At 54.5% G+C, this 21,944-nt stretch overlaps 1 protein-coding gene across 2 annotated transcripts in view; it reads left to right on the top strand.

The window, feature by feature from the left end:
• Positions 1–21,944, top strand: part of SLC39A14 (solute carrier family 39 member 14) — a 45,719-nt gene that overhangs the window by 13,266 nt on the left and 10,509 nt on the right. Inside the window, exons 2-4 of one of the 2 annotated variants that reach the window (XM_056119005.1) lie at positions 17,643–17,917; positions 20,376–20,562; positions 21,726–21,895. In XM_056119005.1, the coding sequence (XP_055974980.1) occupies positions 17,657–17,917; positions 20,376–20,562; positions 21,726–21,895 (618 nt within the window). In that variant the 5' untranslated portion in view covers positions 17,643–17,656. The remainder of the gene's footprint in view (positions 1–17,642; positions 17,918–20,375; positions 20,563–21,725; positions 21,896–21,944) is intronic. The other variant, XM_056119003.1, reaches the window with a different exon arrangement.

A 21,944-nucleotide genomic window follows, 5' to 3' on the forward strand; every position in this document is an offset into this window, starting at 1 on the left:
CCAGCCCCTCTTTAAATTTTTTTTTTTAATTTTATTGAATCACCATGAGATAGTTACAAGCTTTCATGTTTGGGTTACAATCACACAATGATCAAACACCCATCCCTCCACCAGTGCACATTCCTCACCACCAATATCCCCGATATACACCCCCCCTTTTCCACCCTCCTCCTGCCTCCATGGCAGACAATATTCCCCATACTCTCTCTCTCTACTTTTGGGCATTATGCCTCTTTAAATTTTTAAGCCACCAAAGTAACAGCCATTTGGAGTATGCAGCATAGGAGAGAAGCTATGAAGCAGATTCAGTTTTACATGGTGGAAGTATTCAACTGGTTAAAAGCTGTGGGTGCTAGTGGGCTAGTTAACGTCCACACCCAAGAGTGGTTGTAAGCGACTAGTTAACTCCTGAAAGGGCAGTAGGGCACCTTGTGCCAACTGCATGTAAGTTCTCTGTACTGGCTGACACCCTAGGGTGTCCTGGATCTCCCCTTGTCACCCCCCGGGGCCTTCCCTGCTGGCCTTCCACGAAGATCCCAGCCCTGCTCACTGGGCAGCTCCTGACCAGCTGTTTCTCCTCACTTTCACTCAAAGTCTGAAAGGTTGGGTTGTGTGACAGAGTGGGGGATGGGGGTGGTGTCCCGCAGTCCAGTACTTACTGAGTACTTATTCATCCTTTTCTGGAGGACTGGGCCTGGAGACGGGCGCTGTCCCCCTTCCTCACTACTCCCTGCCCCGGCCTTTGTGTCCAGCTCAGCTCAGCTCACTCCCTGCTCGGCCTTCTCTGTGGCCTTGGGGCCTTTGTTGCGTGCCTCAGGCCTCACCATTGCCTGGATCTTGGAGACTTTCCCGCCCTACTTTGTATAAATACCATCGTTTACAAAGTTGTTCCTGATGATTTGTTACAGGCATTCAATATTCCAACCCCAATCCCACTACCACTGTCACCTTCCCTCCACCATTGTCTCCATTTTCCCAACCACCTCTCAAGTCTGCCCCATAATATTTTTTTTTCTTTTTGGGTCACACCCGGTGATGCACAGGAGTTCATGCACTCAGGAATTACCCTGAGTATCAGGGCATACTCAGGATGCCCTGGTTCATGCACTCAGGAATTACCCCTGGCAGTGCTCAGGGGACCATAAGGGATGCTGGGAATCGAACCTGGGTCGGCTGCATGCAAGGCAAACGCCCTACCCGCTATGCTATGGCTCCAGCCCATAATAATTTATTTTAAATCGCTTGTTACCCCCAAATGGCAAATGGAATGATCAACAAATATTTTCGCAGAAGAAAATTTGTGAAAATTGTTGTATCTTGCCATGAGGACGTTCAGTCCTTTTCTGGGAGTTCCGTGAGCTTGGAGAGTCTCCGTCTGAGGGGTGCCTACTTCTCCGAGTAGGGGGTCCTTGCTTCACTTTCAGGGTGAGCAAGCCAAGCATCCCTCTCCAGGAAGGTGCACGCACATCCCAACTCACTTGTCCCCCCCAGTCCCGGTCCCCTGGCAAAGCTGCTCTACAGCCTGAGCACAGAGCTCCTGCCTCCGTCCCTGTGTCCCGGGCCCCTCCTACAGCCTGAGGCCGCGTGTCGCCAGCACAGATGTCTCCCATGGCGTGGCCTGACCCGTGGCACTGCCCCGTTGGCCGGTGCCCTTGGCTGTACTGGCTCACACCCTCCCTTCCCTTGGCAGAGCGCCAGAGCCCTTTCCGCCACGTCTCCGATGCGTACACAGGGCAGGTGTCAGCGTTTCCATGAGAGCAGAGGAACTCTCGACACACACAACCTGTGCCTGTTTGGGGGCAGGAGGGGGGTTCCCCTCTCTCCCCTGTACAGGGAAATGTGCACATGCTGTTTCCTAGGGGAGGCTGCCCGCCTAGCCTGACCCTTTACTGACGCCCTACCTATGGGCTGCCCCTTCCCATTTTGATTTTTTTGGGCGTCTCATGTGGCCTCATAGCTCTGGACCTGCTTCTCTGACTGTCCCCATCCTTGGCTCTGTCCAGGCAACCCTGCAGGAAAAGAGGTTTACCTGCTATGCTTACTTGTAGGTGACCCAGAAGTAGAGACCAGAGCCAGTGAGTGACCTTGTGGCCTAGTGGGGGTCAGGAAATCAGCGCCGGCTGGGGAACAGGCTCTCCCTGAAGCCCGTACAGAAGGATTTGGACTTTTTGTTTTGTCCAGTCATTCCCAGTCCCCACTTTTGTTTGGTTCCCCACTTTCAAGTGCCTTTGAACTTGAGACCAATAGAGCTTTAAGGCTTCTAGGCAGGGGGAGCAAGTGCAAAGTCCCTGTGATCACAATGCACTGGACTGTCCAAGGAACATCAGGAAGACCAGGCGGGTAAGGTTCCAGTAGGAGGGAGGGTCCCCTGATAATCAGGGATGGGCGGCCAGGGATGTGGCTTAAGTGGTCGCCCAAGACCTCTGGTCTCTTCTCTGGCACCACACAGCCTTCAGAACTGATAACAGCGGATGCTAATAACATTAGTAATGATAAGAGTGATGAGTGAGGTCAGCAAAGGTCAGATGATGTGGTGACTTATAAGCCTGAAGGGACTTTTCATTTTATTCCACTTCCCTGGGAAGCCAGTTTTGGGATCACACCCAGAGATACTCAGGGGCTACTCCTGACTCTGCACTCATAAATCATTCCTGGCAGTGCTCAGGGGACCATATACAGTTTTGGGGATCAACCTAAGTTGACTACATAGAGACCTAGTTCCCTACTCGCTATACTATCTCTCTAGCCCCAACAACAACAACAAAATAAATTAGTAAAGGCTTTGCGGAAGAAGTTAGATCTCTGGTCAGAAGATCTAATTTTCTTTCTATAGATTTTTTAAACCTTTTCCTTTTTTGGTGGGGGGGTGGGAGTTGCTTGGGCTACAATCTGGCTTGTGGATCTATTCTCAGGAATCACTCGTGGAGGAGTGCAGGGATTTTATGCAGTGCCAGGAACTGAGCCTGGGTAGACTACTTCAAGGCAAGCGTCCGCCTGCTGTAGTTATCTGGGTCTGTTTCTTTAAGAAGAGGCAGAGCCACAGCACAACACCTAGGGCCTTCACCTTGCACTCAGTAGAACTGAGTTCTCTCCCAGATCCCCAGCACCCCATATGGTCCCCCGAGCTCTTCCAGGAGTGATCTCTGAGCACAGGCCCCAAAACGGAACCAAAAAAAGGAAGAAAATTTCAATACATTTCAAGGATCACTCCTGGCTCAGGGGGGCCTCTGGGGTGCAGGGATTGGACCTGGGTTGGTGGCAGGCATGGCTAGCACCCTACTGGCTATACTCTTTTGCCAGCCTAAAATTGGAATACTTTAATTTTTAATTTTTTTAATTTATTTTGCTTTTGGGGTCCTGGCTTTGCACTCAGAAATTACTCCTGGTGGTGCTCGGGGGACCACATGGGATGCTGGGAATCGAACCCGGGGCAGCCGTGTGCAAGGCAAATAATGACCTGCCCACTGTACTATCACTGCAGCCCCTCCCCCCCAATTTGAATACTTTTAAAAAACAGGTTTGTTTGTTTTGTTTTATTGCCACACCTAGCAGCTTACTCCTGGCTCTGTGCTCAGGGGTGACTCCATGACGGGGCTAGGGATTGGGGTGGAGGTGTGGGGAGACATACGTGGTGCTGGGGTTAGAATTAGGGGCGGCCACATGCAAGCTTAGTTTGTACTGTCACTGGGTCTCCCCCACTGCAGTTCCTAGGTTTCCCTGTCCCTTCTCTGGGGCGGGAGATTCAGACAGCCCTTCCGCCAGTGGAAAGCAGTGGGCAGTGCCCTGCCCACATGCTTGTCGTTGGCTGTGCTCTTCCCGGTGAGAACGTCCTCCCCTCCCCTTCTGCTCATGGGTTTTGCGTTGTCTGTAAAGTTCTGTTTTGAAGTGGTGCCATGGACATGTGCTATTTCTTTGGTTTTCTCTATCGGGGGTGGGAGGGTTGAAAGCCCACCCACCCCCCCCGCCCTGCCCTGCCTGGAGCTTGTCTCTGAAATGAGAGCCCCCCTCTGGCCAGCAGTCCTGCGGCCCCTTTGGGTGGGTGTTGGCCAAGTAAGCCTTTAAGTCTGGTGAGAATGTTGATCCCCTTTTAATGGACAGAGAGAGTTGGTGGCAGGTTAAGGGAGCCTAGGGAAGGGTTGGTCTTGTTGTTAGGGAAGTGACCTTCTTTTCTGTGGGGAGGGGCGGGGGATATGCGAGCTGGGAGAGTGCTGTGGGAACTGACCCCGTTTGGTCGAGCAGACCAAGGGCACTCATGAGAACTTAGAGCAGCAACAAGCTTTGAATCATTCCAACCTGCCGGACCCAGGGGAGAACAATGGATTCTTGCCATCTGGGCCCAGAACGGAGAGAATTGTGGGGCATTTATTTATTTATTTATTTATTTGCTTTTTTTGGGGATCACACCCGGCAATGCACAGGGGTTACTCCTGGCTTTGCACTCAGGACTTACTCCTGGTGGTGCTCAGGGGACCATATGGGATGCTGGGAATCGAACCCGGTCGACCGCATGCAAGGCAAACGCCCTACCCGCTGTACTATTGCTCCAGCCCTGTTGTGGGGCTTTTAGACCCTTCCTTCTGTGCAAGCGAGGGGTCCAGGTGTCCACGGGTCTGGGGATCTTCCGGTGCAGGGCTTTTGATATTTTTCTTTGATGACAAACACTCCTTTCCCTGTGCTCACAGTTTCTCATCCCAGGCCTCGGCCGGGGTCTGTCACCCAGGTGCTGGGCCACCTCCTTTGATCCTTTGACAGGCAGAAACCCAAGGAGGTGGAGGCTGGGTCACCTGCCTGGCCAGTCTGCAGCTGTGGCTATGTGATTTCCCAGTAACAATAGCTCTGCTGGGTTGGGGGGGGGGGGGGGCAGGGGGAGAAAGAGTCACTGCTCTCACTGTTGCTTTTACTTTCTGCTGTCTGAGACTGTCCAGGTCCCTGCAACCTTGAGGGGCATCTTAACCTGAGGAGGGTTAAGGCTCCACCCATGTGCAACTCTTGACTGTCCCCAGTAGTGGCGCCCTCTCTCCCTTGGGCTGTCCATTGGACCTCAGTGGTGTCTACTCCTGCCCTTGACCCATGACCCCGAGTAAGGCACCTGCAGAGCTGCCCATCCCCGCACATGCCCCTCTAGCCATGGGCATTTGTGCAGGTCCTGACTTAGACCCCACTAACCTCCCTTGGTTGTTCTGAAAAGACCAAGAACGTGAACTGATGGGACCAGAGCAATATAGTACAGCCGGTACAGTGTTTGCCTGCATGTGGCTGACCTGGGTTCGATCCCCAGCATCCCTTATGGTCCCCTGAGCACCATCAGCAGTAATTCTTGAGTTCAGAGCCAGGAGTAACCCCTGGGCATCACTAGGTGTGACCCCAAAACAGAACAAAACAAAACAAAAAACCCCAAATCCAAACACAGAAGGAAAAAACCAAGAAAGTGAACTGAATTTGACCATTAGAACTGTGGCAGCTGATGGACCCTGGGACTGTGTGGGGGGTGGGGTTCAGAGAGTGTCTCGGATGCCCACAGGCACCTGTTTGCTTCTCTTGACAGGTTACCAGTCAGACCTCTTCTTGGTGGTTACTATTCAGACTTTAGTTAGGTGGCACTGGTGTCCCTAGAGTAGGTGCAGGTGTGAAAAGGGCCAGGGTGGGGCAGGATGGAGCAGTGGGCAGTGGCCAGAGAGGATGGAGAAACCCTGACTACGAGCTAGAGAGTGAACTGTGCCTGGAGCAGAGGGAAGTGGGTGGTGGGGCACTGGGAGGGCTGCCTGCTGGCTCTCTCCTGGGAAGGTTCCACTTTGGCAATCTTAGGACTCAGGATGCACTAGTTATCCCGTAAGGAAGAGGGGGGGTGGGCAGGGAGACCTTTTGCCTTGATCATCTGATGGGGACAGCCAGTGACCTTGGACCAGAGCCATGTGGGGGCTCAGGTCTGACCTTGGAAAGGAAGAGGAATTCCGTTCAGGAACATCCCCTAACCCCCTCCCTGTCCCTTTTCTTAACTCTGATTAGAAAAGAGCTGCTCTTAATCCTCTGGTAAGGTAAAGGTAAAGGTAAAGGCCCTCCCGTTGATCGTCGATTTGCTCGAGTGGGCCCAGTAACGTCTCCATTGGAGACTTTGTTGTTACTGTGTCTGGCATATCGAATACTCTTGGTAGCTTGCCGGGCTCTCTGAGAGGGGCGGAGGAATCGAACTCGGGTCGGCCATGTTGGCCGCTTGTAAGGCGAACGCCCTACCGCTGTGCTATAGCTCTCCTCTGGTAACTCTTTTGTTACCCTGCTAATAAACATTCATGAGGCTCTGCCTTTGCCTCTCCCCTCCCCCCACCCTGGGGACTGCAATGGATCCGGAAGTGTCCCGTGAGCAGGCTCTTCTCCAAGCATGGTGTTCCACCCAAGGGCTCCCCTCCTCTCCCCCGTTTCTGATTCCTTAGGAAGGAATGAGCAGGACTGAGAGTTTGCCCAGCCTGCAGATTTCCAACTGATGGCCTGGGCGCCTCACCCTAGGGAACTCAGCAGTCTCTGGTCGGACATGGAGAGTGTGGGGGATTGAAATTAAGAAAGGGAGTGTGTGGGGCTGGAGCGATAGCACAGCGGGAAGGGTGTTTGCCTTGCACATGGCCAACCCGGGTTCGATTCCCAGCATCCAATGTGGTTCCCTGAGAACCACCAAGATTAATTCCTGAGTGCAAAGCCAGGAATAAACCCTGAGCATAGCTGGGTATGACCCAAAAACCAGAAAAAGAAAAAAGGAAGAAAGAAAAAGGGAGTGTGGGCTAGCACGCACACAATTTGCCTCCAGGCATCATCTTAGCACACCAGCAGCCCTGGTCCTGAGACTCCCAACTGAATCCCAAAATGGATTAGTGCCATACAGAGATGTCTCTGGAACTCAACCGTTTATAATCCAGAATCCCAGAAAAGTGTGTGACTTCTTTGGCAGCCACTTGAACTCTCACGATATTCAAAATGAGCAATGGAAAATACATTATCTAGCGTCTGCCCCTGGCAGGTAGGCTTGAATGGTGATGGGAAAATTTGAGCGAAACGGGCTAGAGTGATAGCACAGCGGGTGGGGCATTTGCTTTGCACTCGGTCGACACGGGTTCGATTCCCAGCATCCCATATGGTCCCCTGAGCACCGCCAGGAGTGATTCCTGAGTGCATGAGCCAGGAGTAACCCTTGTGCATCGCTGGGTGTGACCCAAAAAGTCAAAAAAAAAAAATCGAGCGAAACATAATGCCCAAATAGTAGACTCTCTGTACTGGGGAAATTGCCTGCCGTGGAGGTAGGGTAAGGACTGGGATGGGGGAGAGCGGGGGATACTGGGGATACTGGTGGTGAAAAATGTGCACTGGTGGAGGGATGGGTGTTCCATCATTGTATGGCTGAATTTCAAACATGAAAGCTTTTGTGATTCAATAAAACAATAGATAGATAGATAGATAGATAGATAGATAGATAGGAGTGTGGGCAAGGGGAGAGAGTAGGGCAGCCACACGGGGGGCGCTTGCTGCAGGCAGCGCAGTGGGGCTGTCCTCGGGACCTGCTTTCCAGCAGAGTCCACCCAGAGAAACGATATTCTCACTGCCTTACAGAGGCTCACTGTCAGGATGGAGCCAGCGTCCCTCCCACGGCATCCTGGCACTCAGGGTGCGGCTCACCCATGTTGGGAGAAGTGAACAGAAGTCGCTTCTTGTGAAAGCCTCTGAGCGGCAAATCCTACCCAAAGTTGTTTTCAGGGGTTGCAGTTAGCATTTATAGATAAATGCTCCTCTGTGTTTTCCGTGGCCAGGCTGGACCCTGAGTTCTTGGATCCACCATCTTCCTAAATGCAGCTGTTTCTACCTAGAACATCCCTCCACATCCCCATCCTGCCCCCCACCCCTTGCCCACTTTCACATCAGTCTCAGTTTAAAAAAAAAAAAGCCTCAGAATTTCCCCCCATTCCCTAGCCTGAGGACTGGCTGCCTTGCGGTGCCCTCTGGAACTTCCCGTGCCAGCCTAGAGTCTGGGGGATGACACAATGCCAGGTCCCCTTGCTGGGGTAACAGTTCTTTTTTTTTTTTTTTTTTCAACTGGGATGCAGATGGAAGTCCTCCTTTGGAAAGAGTGAAGGTAGGAGGTCTTTGAGATAACCCTGACTTGAGAGGTTCTTCAGAGACGTTGTACCCTTTGCTCTTGGAAATCTGTTTTACAAAAGGCAAGTCACTAGGAAATAAAGTTTCATCCAAAAAAAGACAGATAAGTTTGTTACATGTTCCACACCCAATTGTGCAGGCTCGCTCTGGGTCTGTCCGGGTTCACCCCCCCCGCCCCTCCCCCCGTGGTGCTTGGGGAACTGCACAAGGTTGCCAGGGGCTGAGCTCAGGCCTGTGCATGCAGCCCACCCATAGGCTCCCTCCCTCACTGAAAAATTTTTTTTTGTTTTGTTTTTTGGCAGTCAACTTTGAACTTAGATCCTAGCCAAGTCCATCTTTGAATTTGAATTGGCTGCTCTCGGTCCAGGTCCAGTCTCTCTTGGCAGGGGGACACACACGACCCTGCAATACTCAGGGTTACTCCTGGTTCTGCACTCAGGAAGTACTCTCAACTGTGCTGGAGGACCATATGGGATGCTGGGATCGAACCTGAGTCAGCCACATGCAAAAAGCAAATGCTCTACCTGCTGTATCGGCCCTATGGCTCCGGCCCCATCTCAGTCCAGTCTTAAATGTGTGTGGGGAGCCTTACCAGTTGCAGCTGGGTATCAAGATGGGGTGGCATGGTCCTGGGACAGGCATCTCTCTGGGAGGCAGCCCTGGGCTAGAATCTAGAGTCTCTAGCTCTTGTGGTACTCCCAGGCAGTGCCTCTCAACCTTTTCCTGGCCCACTTCCCACCTTGTTTCTTTCCTGTGTCACCCTCGCCTCATGCTGTGCGCCCCCACCCCCCACCCCCCTATCCATTTATGTGATTTTTCTCTTGTGACCGGCCCCCTTGCAATATTCTGGAGTCCCACAGGGCGCATCGGGCTTCTTGTTGAGAAATACTCTGTGAAGCATGACAAAATAACCCCATTCTGCTCAAATCGCCCAACTGAATGAATTGATTCTCATGATGTAGGTCACTTGGGTCACTCCCTTAAAGATCTAGGTCTCCTGGGGTTCCCCCAACGCTGAGATGGTGACTTACCATGCCAGTGGGAGAAATAGAGAGTGCGGGGGGGGGGGGTAAGAGCACCCAGGAGTGCTGCCTCCCTCCTGCCTGGCCCACACTGTGTCTCCCTGGCACTGTCCCGGGCAGCAGCTCGGGGTGGACACTCAGCAGGGCATCAGCAGCTCACCAGGCACAGCCGCTAAGCCGCAGGGTAGGCTCACTCTGCGTGTGCCGTGTGGGAACGGGACTGGGCTGCCCGTCCTTACCTCTTTCCAGGTTGCATGCACTTGTTTTCATCATCTTCCCACACGGAAAAGAATTTCTGGAGGAGACAAGTAAGTTATATTGGAGAAATTAATGAGGGCGAGAGTTATGTGTTCAAGAGAGAACAGTGGATTTCTTCAGAGAGAAGAGAGCCAATGGCACCCCACAGAGTGAAAGAAAGGAATCACCTATCCAGATTGATGTGCGATCCCCATCCCCCACCCACAAGAGAGACGCTTGTTTTGCCTTTACAAAGTGGGTTTGGTTGGACTTGGCTCTGGGGCTCCCTTTGCAGATAGATACAATGAAACAGACCCTTATCCTCAGGGCTTTGTGGTTTTGGTGGTCCTGGCTTCTCAAAGTCTTGGAACTTCTCCTTTTCTGGGGGGAACTGGTACATCAGTTCCTGCATTTCCAAAGGGGTGCAGCCTTCGTGGCTCCGGGGGTGGCCTCAGGGCTCATGACAACAGGGCGGTTTCTCTCACACTTCCCAGGAAACCTGGTGCCTACTTCATTATTCTTAGGAATTATCTGTTGCATTGTTGGCTCTGAGAGCAAGTGCGAGGCACCCCCACCCACACCCCCAAACCTGGCATTATTCCTGCTATGAAACTCAAGGGTAATGAGTACTTGTTGAGTGAACGAACTCTTGGACAGAGCTTGAACAGGCTGAAAGGACTAACTCACATTTCAATTCATGACTCTACATGAACTTAAGAAACAGTTTTAGTCTAGAGGAGTCGTCACTGGCCTCCTTCGGGTTTAGCTTGGCTCGTGGACCCCGGAGGGTGGTGTCGGAGGGTGGTGTCGGTGGAAGGCAGGCGGCTGGGAGCTCTCTGTTTCCCTTCAAGCCGGGGAGGGCCCTGTGGGTAGACCTCTGTGGGGAAGGAGGCTGCACTTAGCAACTTCAGCTCCATTTCTCTGCTTCTTACCCCTTCCCTGCCCTAAGGGTGCTGAGTTGTGAGGAGGGGCCATGGGGGATGGGCCCTTCCTGCCTTCAAGGAATAATTTGTTTGGGGAGGTTTCTTGGGAAACCAGGTAGTTGAGAGTTCATAGTAATTGGAGAAGACTGGTCCAGGAAGGCTTCCTAGAAGAGGAGGTAACTGAGCTGCCCTCTGTCAAGGGACAGGATTTCAGGTCTGGGGAGAGGACTGAGGGCTTGAGGACTGAGGGTGCTGGCGAGGAAGTGACCCAGGGAGTGTGCTGGGCTCCAACCTTAAGAGCTCTGCTGTCCCTGGGACACGTCTTTCTCACATCATCACGGGGCCCTATGACTGAGCCCTGTGACCATACCTTTTACTTGTTTGTCAAATCCTGCCTAACACTTCGGGAGTCTCATCCCTGGATGCAGGTGATGTAATGTGGGCTCCATGTTTCCTAAGCCACAGGCTGGCCCCGTGGCCCCAGAAACTGGAGTGGACTTCGGCACAGTAGGTGAGGATTGTGCAACTGAGCGTCTGGCACATGGTGATGAATGAGGGGCGACTCCGGCTGTCTGGAGCTGACTGGCGGGCTCTGCTCCCCAGGCCGCCTGGCCCCGTGGTTGGTTTGGGAAGACTTTGGCTCCGTCGATCCCTGGCAGATGCTCTTCTTCTCCCCAGGCTTCGGCTCGGAGCCTGGCCGCCGCCGTGGCCCTCGCTCAGGGCTCAGCGTGGAGTCAGGCCCGTGAGCCCTTCCCAGACTCCCTCCTGCGGTTCTGTCTGACATGGCCAGGCTTGGCGAAGGCTGCTGCGGAGCCTGGTTCCCTGCTGCTGGGTCACCCTTCGCTTTTTGGTTTGTTTTCATTTTCTCATCCCAGCAAGGTGAGAGATTTTATGAGATTAAGTAGTGTGTGTATGTGTGTGTGTGTGTGTGGTGTGTGCACCTCTTCCTTGAGTTGGGCCAAGGTGAGAGATTTCATGAGAGAGAGAGAGAGAGAGAGAGAGAGAGAGCGTGCATGCGTGCGTACGTGTGTGTACCTCTTCCTTGAGCTGGATCAAAGCTGGAGGCTAAGGTCCTGGGGGTGGGAAAAGGAAGAAGAGTACCCAGAGGGCAAGGGCTCAGGGCAGGGCAGATTTCCCAGCTCTGTTTGCGCTGGACCTGGGGAGGAAGGGCACAGGTTGGTCGTTTTTCTCAAACTTTGAACCCCAGGGAGCCCTTAAGGCAATATTGACCTGGACCAGGCTGGCCTATTGGGCTCCCAGTTTCCTGGACTTGCCAGGGTTCATCCACCCGCCTTGGTGGGTCCAGGGCTTGGAGCCACGTTTAGACAGTGACTCTTAATTCCTTGACACAAGTCACCCATTCCCGGGAGCTCGCACACCTTGTACCACAGTACCACATGACTTTGGGCTTGGTTGTCTGAGTTGCTGAAGCCCTGAGCACTGCCCGTGAGGACTGGCCCTCCTCCCTACCCCAGAGAGCATCATCCGCGTTTTCATGTACTATATTACCATTTTGTGGTCGGGGGGTGCCGGTAACTTGTGTGAATGCTGGAACTTGTGTAACTTGTCCCAGTCATGAGAGAAAAGATGCTGCCTCCCTTCTCCACCCACCCTGACCTCGGGGGGGGAAGGCACTGAGGCCTGGGAACCCCCTCAGTGGCCCACAGCCGCACTGGGTAGTCATCGAACTGTGCCCACATCCACAAGCGTGGGAACTGGTTCCCCCCACCCCCAGCTGAGTTCTTGGGGGGTACATAGTCTCAGACTGGGGAGCGTGGAGCTGCTCCAGTGAAAGAATTCCTCCTTTGGGGCCTGGGGAGGTAGGTGGAAGGTCTGGAGCCCATGCGGGCCTCACGTATCTGGGACCCCAGGTTTGATTCCTACCTTCCTCTGATCCCCAGAGCAATCCCTGGGAGGCTGTCCCACCAAAAAAAAAAAAAGATCACAATCATGATCATCCTGTTGTTTGTTGATTGCCTCGAGCAGGCCCCAGTAAGGTCTCCTTCGTCCTAGCCCTGAGATTCTAAAAAGTGCCACATTCAAGGCTCTTTCAGGGTTAGGAGAATGAGACCCATCATTGTTACTAGTATTTGGCATATTGGGTACGCCACGGGGAGTTTGCCAGACTCTGCCGTGTGGGCAGGTTACATTCCGTAGTCTGCCAGGTTGTCCAAAGCAAGAATGAGATAATAAGAAATAATTTTTAAAAAAAGAGTTTCACCTTTTGTCTTATCTCAATCTTAGGTAAACATGTTTTCTTCTAATTTAGTGCTGCTGCTGGGAAGAGGTGTCTGAGTTTGCTGACATTTATTTATTTTTGCATTTTGGTTGGGCATTATATTTGGCTCAGATTTTCCCATCACCATTCAGGCTTGTTTTTCAGGGACAAACGCTAGATCATTTACTTTCCATTGATCACTTTGCATATCAGGAAATGTCTTACACGGCCGCGCAGTTCGGAAAACAGTCCTGGTACCCGCATACCGGAGCCATGCTTGTAGAAGCTCATGGTCGCCGGGATTCCATCTGGAGAAGGCAGGGAGACAGCACCTACCCCATCTGGGACCTCCCAGTGATATTGGATCAGTAGGAGGCCCAGAGAATTCTCCGGGGGTGGTGGTGCCCACCAGCCGGTTTTCTTCACTTCTGCATGCTGTAAGATGGCGCTGGGGTGGATTGTGCTGACGCTTTTTTAAAGTGTGTTTCAATTGGGGGCTGAGGGGGAGAGGGCCGCCCCCGGCTGTGCTCAGGGGTTACTCCTGGTGGGGTCCAGGGATCATATGGGGTACTGAGAATCTAAACTAGCTTCGCTGTGCACAAGGCAGGTCCCCTACCCACTGTGCCATCACTTCAACCCCCTTTTAAAAATGTTTTGGGCCACACATGCTGGTGCTGCTCCTGGCTCTGTGCTTGGGGGACCACGCAGTGCTGCGTCTGTCCTTGGGCTGTCTCCCAGTCCCACTCTGCGGCCTTGCTTTCCCTGGGGTCTGCCATACTTTCTGACTCAACATGCATTTGCGTTTGTCCACGGTGACTTTCCGCTTGTTTGTGGCCTCGCCGACCGTCCCCCCAACATTAGACAGTCCTTCCCTTTCCTGCCCAACGTCCATGCTGACTTGTCTTCCTTCACTCAGCTGCAGTGACGCATGGGACGTGGTCCGCTTTTCTGCAGCCTGATGGCGGGGGAATATGGAGACGGCGGTCAGGTGACAGGTTCCCCCCTCACCTGGGGCTCGGGACGCTGTCCTTGTCCTTGCTTGCTTGGAGGCTGCGTTTCCTGTTCCTGCAGGGGCCAGGCGGGCTCAGCAGTTCAGCGAGGACCTTGACCTGGTGATGCTCTTCGCTTCCCACCTGTTTGTTTCCCAGCAGCTGGCCAGTGAATCAGGTCCGGGCGGGCAGGCAGCCTCAGGGTTCCGGGAGGTCACTGCAACCGGGCCGCCGCAGCCCTTTCCTCCCCTGCGTTTGAAGTCAGCGCGGCCTCCTTGCCTGGCTGGCGTCTGGACCTTCTCCCCCACCTGGCCCACCCCACTGTTTTTTCCTCAGATGTTCATGACTCCCCCGGAGGAAAAGTGCAATGCCATTTCAGTTTCCCCTTTTAGCTCAACATCTTGATTTTTTTTTTTTAATGTAGTGTTTTCCTCTGCATCAAGTGTTTCCCTTTATGCTGGTTTATTGTCCTCCTTTTTTTTTTAAGCTCAGGAAACAGACCTGGTGACTCCTCCCTGGTTGGCCCCTCCCTGGCACCTTCCGTGCTCAGACAGGCACCAGCTCCTGAGGCTTCATTCCTGAGGCCACCGGCTCTCGCGCCCTGGGCTAGTTTGAGGTCCTTCAGGGTCACCCGCACCAGCTTACCCCGCAACAGTGCCCACAGAGCCTGTACCACTGTGCCAGCCCTGCCAGGGGGATGAGTCATCCGTGAGAGGGTGGGCAGGGCTGGCACATGGAGTGACACCTGGGAGGGTCGGGGGCTGCCCTATGTTGCACTGTGGATGCAGATCTCGGCATCTTGACGCCCGACTGTTCTCAGTCCCCAGAGGCCTGGAAGAGAATTCGACTCTTCACTTCCCCCCGCCCTTTTTTTTTTTTTTTTTTGTATTTCAGCTGAGACACAGTTAATGAGCTAGAGATGGTCACAGAGGCCTGTGATGGCTGGAGCACTGCCACCCCCCACTCCATCTCTCCATCCCCAGCCAGTGTCCAGCCCCCGCTTCCTGCTGCCAAGCGGGTGTGCACAGCTGGCCTGTGGATCAGTGGAGGAGTCACACAGGAGGCCGCAGTGGGGAGCCCAGCACCACTTCCTGGGGTTCACCCTTCGGCCTCAGGAGCGGCTGGGCTTTCTCCACACGTGACTGGACTGGCCCACACTCATCCTCAGCACAGAGGTTTCCATGTGTGTGTTGGGTGCCTGGTGGCTCCTAGGCCCATTGCCGGGGAGGGGAGGGAGAGGGGTGTCTTGAGTCTTGTTCTTTTTTTCTTTTTTAATTTTTAAAAAATTTTTATAAAGTAGTTTACAACATTTGATTACATTTAATAGTCAGACACTAATCCCACCATCATATTTCAGGTGTTTCCATCCCGAACCCCAATCCTTGCCCCAAAGCAGAACTGAAATAATTTAATATTACCCTCTAAGGTTGGTTGCCTCCTACATCCAATGTGGTGCAGTACTCTTGGAGTATGTCTGGGTAGGGTGTGTCCTTTGAGGTATCTCGGAATAGGTTCACTCGTGGGTGAGGCTCGGCCCGAGTGTGTGAAGAGCAGCTGTGAGGACGCGGCGGTTGAGTTTTGGAGGTTTTCCGCTGCCGGGGCTGGGTCCCTTGGGGTGGGGAGGGGTCTCACCCAGGGTGAGGGGGTTCTATTCTTATTCCCACAGAAGTGTGTGTGTGTGTGTGTGTGTGTGTGTGTGTGTGTGTGTGTTTATCCCTGAACTCTTCAGTATTGTATAGAGAGTTTGCATATGAAACTCGGGTGCATTTGGGGGTAGTATTTGTTATATTTTGGGGCCATCCCCCGCTATGGTTAGGGTTTACTCCTGGCTCTGTGCTCGGATCACTACTGGCAGTGCCGGGGGTTGAATTAGGGTTGTCTGAGGACAAGCATGGCAAGTGCTTTGCCTGCTGTGCTATCATTCCAGTCCTAAAACTTTAAAAAGTTAAAGTTGGGGGCCTGAGAGATAGTGTACCAGGCAGGGCATTTGCTTTACATGTGGCCAACGTGGGTTCAATCCCAGCACCCCATAGGGTCCTCTGAGTACTGCCCCCTGTGATCCCCGAGTGCAGAGCCAGGACTAATCCCTGAGCATCATAGATGTGGCCCCCAAAGAAAAAATCAACAGAACTATAGAAGTTAAAGTTCATCGTCCAGTTGTGTGGATGAGTCTGAGCCCTTCTCCGTGTCCAGGCCTCTCCTTTCACCCACTTACAACCTCTTTACGACCCACATAGGGCCTGATGTCCTGTCCCCAATGCCCGGATGTCCTGAGCCCGTCCCTGGGCCACCACCCTACCTCCACTCTCTCTACGCCATTGTCTATCCATTGTACTTGTCCCAGACCTGAAATCTGCAGCTGGAACCCAGCCCGCCTCTGTCCCCTTGATGGGGCGTGTTGCTCTGTATCTTGTCACTGGGCCTCACTTGGGCCGTCCCCCAGCACGGTCCCCTCCACTTTCCTTGGCCCTGTGCACATGGGTGAGACCCCTGCTGTCCTCTCATCCGTCTGGGAAGAGTTGAGGGCTCAGTTCCCTGCCAGGGGCTTCCTTCTGCCTCCATCTATCTCCTGTTCCCGTCATCTCATCACCTGCATGACAAGATGACACTCTGGCGGGAACTTCTTGACGCCCTTCCCATTTCACTACCAACATTCTCACCTCAGTGGCTAGCCTCTGCCACCAAGTTCCAGGCAAGGCGGTCACCCCTAAGAGCAGGAATGCTGGTTCCTGTCCAAGGACCCCCCCCCTATCTCTTGCCCTCTCTTTCCCTCCCTCATTTTCTCTCCGCCCCCCCCCCCCCCAAATGTAGAGACCTGAAGTCCCACTGAGGTTAGTGCAGGCCTGTGGCTGACTTTCTCCCTGTACACACACACACACACACACACACAGACTCAGGTACACCCAGGTTGGGCTTCACACACACACATACACACACACACACACACTCTCTCTCTCTCTCAGGTACACCCAGGTTGGGCCTGGCACCCTGGAGACAGACCCGAGGCTCTCAGGCTCTTTGAGGCTGTGCCCAAGGAACAAAGGGGTGCCGGGCTCCAGGCTGGTCGGCTTGTTCTCCTGCCCGGCTGCGCCTGCTCTTCTCCACTGCTTACTTGTCCTTCCTGCATCTGGGACCCGTGTCCTGCCACTGCACCCGCACTGTGCCCCGTGTGCTCTGCTCTCTCCTTTCTTCCAGAGACTTTCTTCTTCGCTGTTTCCCTCTCCTGGGCGAATCTCCACTAGAGCAGAAAGTGCCCTGGGTGTCGGCCAGAGGCCAGGTGCTCTCGAGTCTGCAGTGGCTGAGCAGCTGCCAGAGTCCCTGTGCAGCTATGGAGCCCCTGCCTTGTGGCACCGGCCCGTGACAGGCTCCCCTCAGCCTGAAGTAACTCGTTGCGCAGTGGTCAGGGTCCTGGGGTGGGGTGAGGTGGGTGAGGTATCGCCTGGAGGGTCCCTGTCTCCTGGCACTTGAGGGAGCTCCGGGCGAAACTGTCACCTGGGCCTCTCCCGCTGGAAGCGGGCTTGTGTTCATCCGGGCTGTTTGGAAGTTGGTGGGGACAGATTTGAGAAAGAGCGTGGAGGTGAGGAGCAGTTTTGTGGAGACGACAGTGCAGAAGGAGCCGGGGCCTCCAAAGAGTGCCTCACGCACGTACCTGGGGCCGGGGTGTTATTTATATCCGTGCTTAGTACAGGTAACCTAGAGCGACGTCCAGGGGCCCAGGAACTGACTGACGACGTCCAGTGCTTCAAGTGCTGCCAGGGGTTCTCACCGGGCCACGGTGTGTGTGTGTGTGTGTGTGTGTGTGTGTAAACATCCCCAACCCCACAATGCTTGTGATGATATAGGGCTTACTGCCACTGTGTGTGTGTGTGTGTGTGTGTGTGTGTGTGTGTGTGTGTGAGAGAGAGAGAGAGAGAGAGAGAGAGAGAGTGAACACCCCCACCTCTACAATGCTTGTGGTGACATGGGGCTGCACTGCCCACTGTGGGTCTGAGTCCTGAGGCCTTCCCCGCCATGGGTCTGTTCTGCAGTCCTACTCGCGCCCCCCCCCACCCCAAGCCCGGCAGGCCTTCTTACGCCGTGCCCTCGCTCACCTGCTTTTTCTCCCCCTCGTGTCCAGGCCGACTTCTCACCATGAAGCTACGCCCAGACTCTGGGGCCTGCCTTCTTCTGGCCCTGCTCAGCATCTGGACGTCTGCCTCGGGGGCTTCCGCCGTGTCCAGGGGGACAACCACCCTCAGCGCGGCCTCGTTCCTGCATGACCTCATGCATCACTATGGGGAGGGCGACAGCCTCACGCTGCAGGAACTGAGGAAGCTGCTCGACCACCTGAACGTGGTCGTGAGCCAGGCCAACATGAGCCAGCCCGTGCAGGGACCTCGGAACCTCTCCACGGTGAGGCCCGGCACCCCCGGGACCAGACCTGGGTCTGGGTCACGGATTGGGGCGGGGGGGGGGGCGGGCCCTCAGCAGCCCAGGACTGGCCAGTGGTGTAGACCGGCCAGGTGGGCTTCTCCAGGCACGCCGCTTTAGGTGTGCCATCCCTTTCCCCAGGTTGGCTGTGAAACTTGGGGAGTGGGGAATTACCTCTACCCTAGACTCTCCTACTGATCAGGGGTACCCTGGGACTGCTGGAAAGATGAAACCTTGGGGGACGGTAACATTGTTAGAAAACAACTTCTGGGGCTTGAGCGATAGCACAGCAGGGAGGGCGTTTGCGAGCATCCCATACAGTCCCCTGAGCAAAGCTGGGTGTGACCTTAAAAAAAATTTTTTTTAGGGGCTGGAGCAATAGTACAGCAGGTAGGGCATTTGCCTTGCATGCAGCCAACCCAGGTTCGATTCCCAGCATATGGTCCCCTGAGCACCACCAGGGGTAATTCCTGAGTGCGGAGACAGGAGCAGCCCCTGTGCATCACCAGGTGTGACCCAAAACAAAAAAAAAAATCTTTTTTTTTAAATGAGGCCGGGTAGGGTGCTTGCTTTGCACATAGCTGACCTGGGCTCCATCCCCAGTGTCTCATATAGTCCCTGGAGGCTACCCAGAGTAAGTGCAGAGGCAGGAGTGAGGCCTGCCGGGTGAGGCCCCAAAAGGGCCCCACCCTTCCCGCCAAAAAGAAGAAAGAAAGGAAATTCAGTGGCGTGAACCCCAAGATCTCTTTGGTTTTGTGCCTGTCAGTATCCCAGCTGGCAATGAGTTGGAATGGGTTCAGCAGGGTCACCGTCTGGGGGTGCTGGGGGCAGGCGCCTTCCCCACAGGCCACCTGTTTCTCAGGATATCATCTAGGCCAAACCGCAGTGGAGCAGTAAATAAATTGTAGTGGGGAATAGCAGAAGTGACTCCATTATGGTCCTGTCTACTCCCGTTGGAATGTTTCTGACGGTTTTCAGTCTTCAAAACCCTTTGCCTGCTATCCCGGTTGAGTCTGGCAGGAAAAAAAAAAATCTTCATTTTCTGGGAGCTGCTTATGAAGTTCCTGGGACTGAGCCACTGGGGTCTTTCAACTCATGGTTCCCTGTGTTTTCTCCCAGACTTCCCAGCTGACCAGAGCAGGAGGCTGTGTGTCAGCCAGTAGGGCTCTGTGCTCCCGCTCGGGGCATTGTGAGAAGCAGAGAACCCCTTGTGCAGGGAGTCTTACGGGGAAGTGGGGGCCCATCCAGCCTCGAAGAGCCATTAGCGGCCCCCGTGGGAACGCATCGGGGTTGGGCCCCGGGCAGGAAGCTTCCCAGGCCATATCCTGGCGGGTGAGAGCGTTCGGTGAGCTCCTCGCCCACGTGGTGTGGACTCAGAGAAGCAGCCAGGGCCTGAGTGGGTGAGGAGGATGACAACTCAGCCCGACCCCCCAGGCCTCCAGAGTCCAGCCCTCAGCCTCGCAGGCCCAGAAGCTCTCTCGCTCTCGTCAACACACCCGGAGGGCTGGTCCATGTCGAAGCAAGTCCGTATCATTAGAAGTAAAGCTTGGGATGTTTCACAGGAATGGTATGTGCCGGCCTCCTACCTGCGTCCTCGATGGCTCCGGGCTCATGCCCACCGGCCAGCCCACGCTCACTCCCACGGTAGATGCTGGCTTTTAGGCCAACCTTCCCTCCCTCACCATCGCCAACCCCTTCAGGCTGGGAACCTCTTCCCCAACCCTATATGGTGAAGAGACAAATATTTCCCTAGACTTGCCACACACACGTCCCTGGAGAATTCTGGAAGCTACGGGGCAGGGTCGGGGGTAGGGGTTGGGGAGCAGTGGCTGTGGGGTTATCGTTGGTACCACCCCTGGCCTTGTAAGGTGAGTGCCCCACCTGTTGTACTATCACTTGGGCCCAAAGCTGTGGGTTTTCTTTTTTGGGTCACACCCAGCAGTGCTCAGGGTTACTCCCGGCTCTGCACTCAGCCATTACGCCTGACTGTGCTTGGGGGACCATATGGGATGCCAGGGATTGAACCCGGGTCAGCCGTGTGCAAAGCAAACACCCTCCCCGCTGTGCTATCTCTCCGGCCCTAAGGCTGGGTTTTAACATAGCAGCTTCCTGGCCTTGGTGACATGCTGCCAAGCTGGGGGTCTCCGTGGCGTAGCCCGTCAGGTATGCAGATAGCAGACCGTTTCCAAAGAATCCACATCCTGGTCCCAACGGCTAGAACCGAATTGTTTCCAGGATGTTTCTGGACAGCCATTTAGGGATGGGGGCACATCGGGCTGAGACTGCCGCAGACGGCTGATCTATCTAGGATGCGCCTGACTCTCGCCAGTGTTTTTCTTACCCCTGGCGATCAGTCTGCGGAGCACCCTCCCCGGAGCCGGGCTGGGCCCGCGGGTTCTTAAGTCTTCTCCCTCTCTCCTCCCTCCCCCCACCACCTCAGTGCTTCAGTGCTGGAGAGCTCTTCGCGGCCCACAACTTCAGTGACCAGTCACGCATCGGGAGGCGTGAGTTCCAGGAATTCTGCCCCACCATCCTCCAGCAGCTGGATTCCCAGGCCTGCTCCTCGGAGAACCGGGAGAACAAGGAGAACGAGCAGACGGAGGAGGGGAAGCCCAGCGCCGTGGAGGGTGAGGGAGGGAGGCAGGGCCAGAGCCGGGGCCGGTCTGCTGCAGGTGGGCTGCCAGGGCGTGGGGGCTTGGGGGGCAGCGCTGCAGGCTGAGTGCCACGCCAGGTAGGGCAGGTGAGTGCCGGCCACTGGGGGCCAAGGTGCCTTTTTCTTTACCCCAGGGCCCTGACACTTTTGTATTTTCATTTTGCATGGAAGACCTTACCAGGTTGGGCCTCCTGCATCTCCCAGCTCGGGGTGCCGGGGTCAGCGTCCTGCCTCTCATTGTGCCACCTTCCCCCGCCCCCCCCCCCCCCGCCCCACCTCCCAGTGGCTGTCCAGCCCCGAGGTGTGTCATTTCCCTCTACCTCTCCATCGAAGAGTCACACTACTTTTGGATAGCAGATTTTCTGTATTCTATTTTAATTTGTTTGGGGGGCACACCCAGCAGTGCTCAGGACTTACCCCTGACTCTGTGCTCAGGGGTCACATCTGACAGACTTCAAGGACCCTGTGTGGTGTCTCTGCAGCCCTTAAGCTGTGTGTGTGTGTGTGTGTGTGTGTGTGTGTGTGTGTGAGAGAGAGAGAGAGAGAGAGAGAGAGAGAGAATGTATGTGAGAGAGTGCGTGTATACCCTGTGCCAGTGTGTGAGAGTGTGAGTATGAGAGAGTTGTGTGTGTATGTCTCTGTGTGAGTGTGTGTGTGTGTGTATCGGTTCCTGACACAGAGAGAGAGAGAATGTATGTATGTGTGTGTGTGTGTGTGAGAGAGAGAGAGAGAGAGAGAGTGTGTGTGTGTGTATATGTGTGTAATGGTGTGCCAGTGTGTGAGAGTGTATAAGAGTTGTGTGTGTGAGTGAGTATGTGTATGTCTGTGTGAGAGTGTGTGTGTGTATCAGTGCCTGACAGAGAGAGAGAGAGAGAGAGAGAGAGAGAGAGAGAGAGAGGGGTGTGTTTGATTGGTGTGCATGAGAGAGAGAGAGTATGTGTCTGTGTGTGTCTGTGTGTGTGTGTGTGTGTGTTTATTTTTTATTTTGTTTTTTCCTTCCTCAAAGCCCCCAACAAGAGGTAGCCTGGCTCCACATTCCTGACGGGGCCACAGCTCCCTGCCTGCCCAAGCGGCGGCGAGTCAGGGCCGCTCCCGCCCTCAGTAATGGAGGCCTCGTCTGTTCTTGTTCCTCCGCAGTGTGGGGCTTTGGTTTCCTCAGTGTCTCACTGATTAACCTGGCCTCTCTCCTGGGAGTCCTCGTCCTGCCCTGCACGGAGAAAGCGTTTTTCAGCCGTGTGCTCACTTACTTCATCGCCCTGTCCATTGGAACGCTGCTCTCTAACGCGCTCTTCCAGCTCATCCCCGAGGTGCAGTAGAACCCAGGCCCGCCCGGCCTCAGCAGCGCCCTCCCCACCC

This window comes from Sorex fumeus, unplaced genomic scaffold (genome assembly GCF_029834395.1).
Source record: "Sorex fumeus unplaced genomic scaffold, SorFum_2.1 ptg000039l, whole genome shotgun sequence".
In the NCBI taxonomy this organism is placed as follows: Eukaryota; Metazoa; Chordata; class Mammalia; order Eulipotyphla; family Soricidae; genus Sorex; species Sorex fumeus.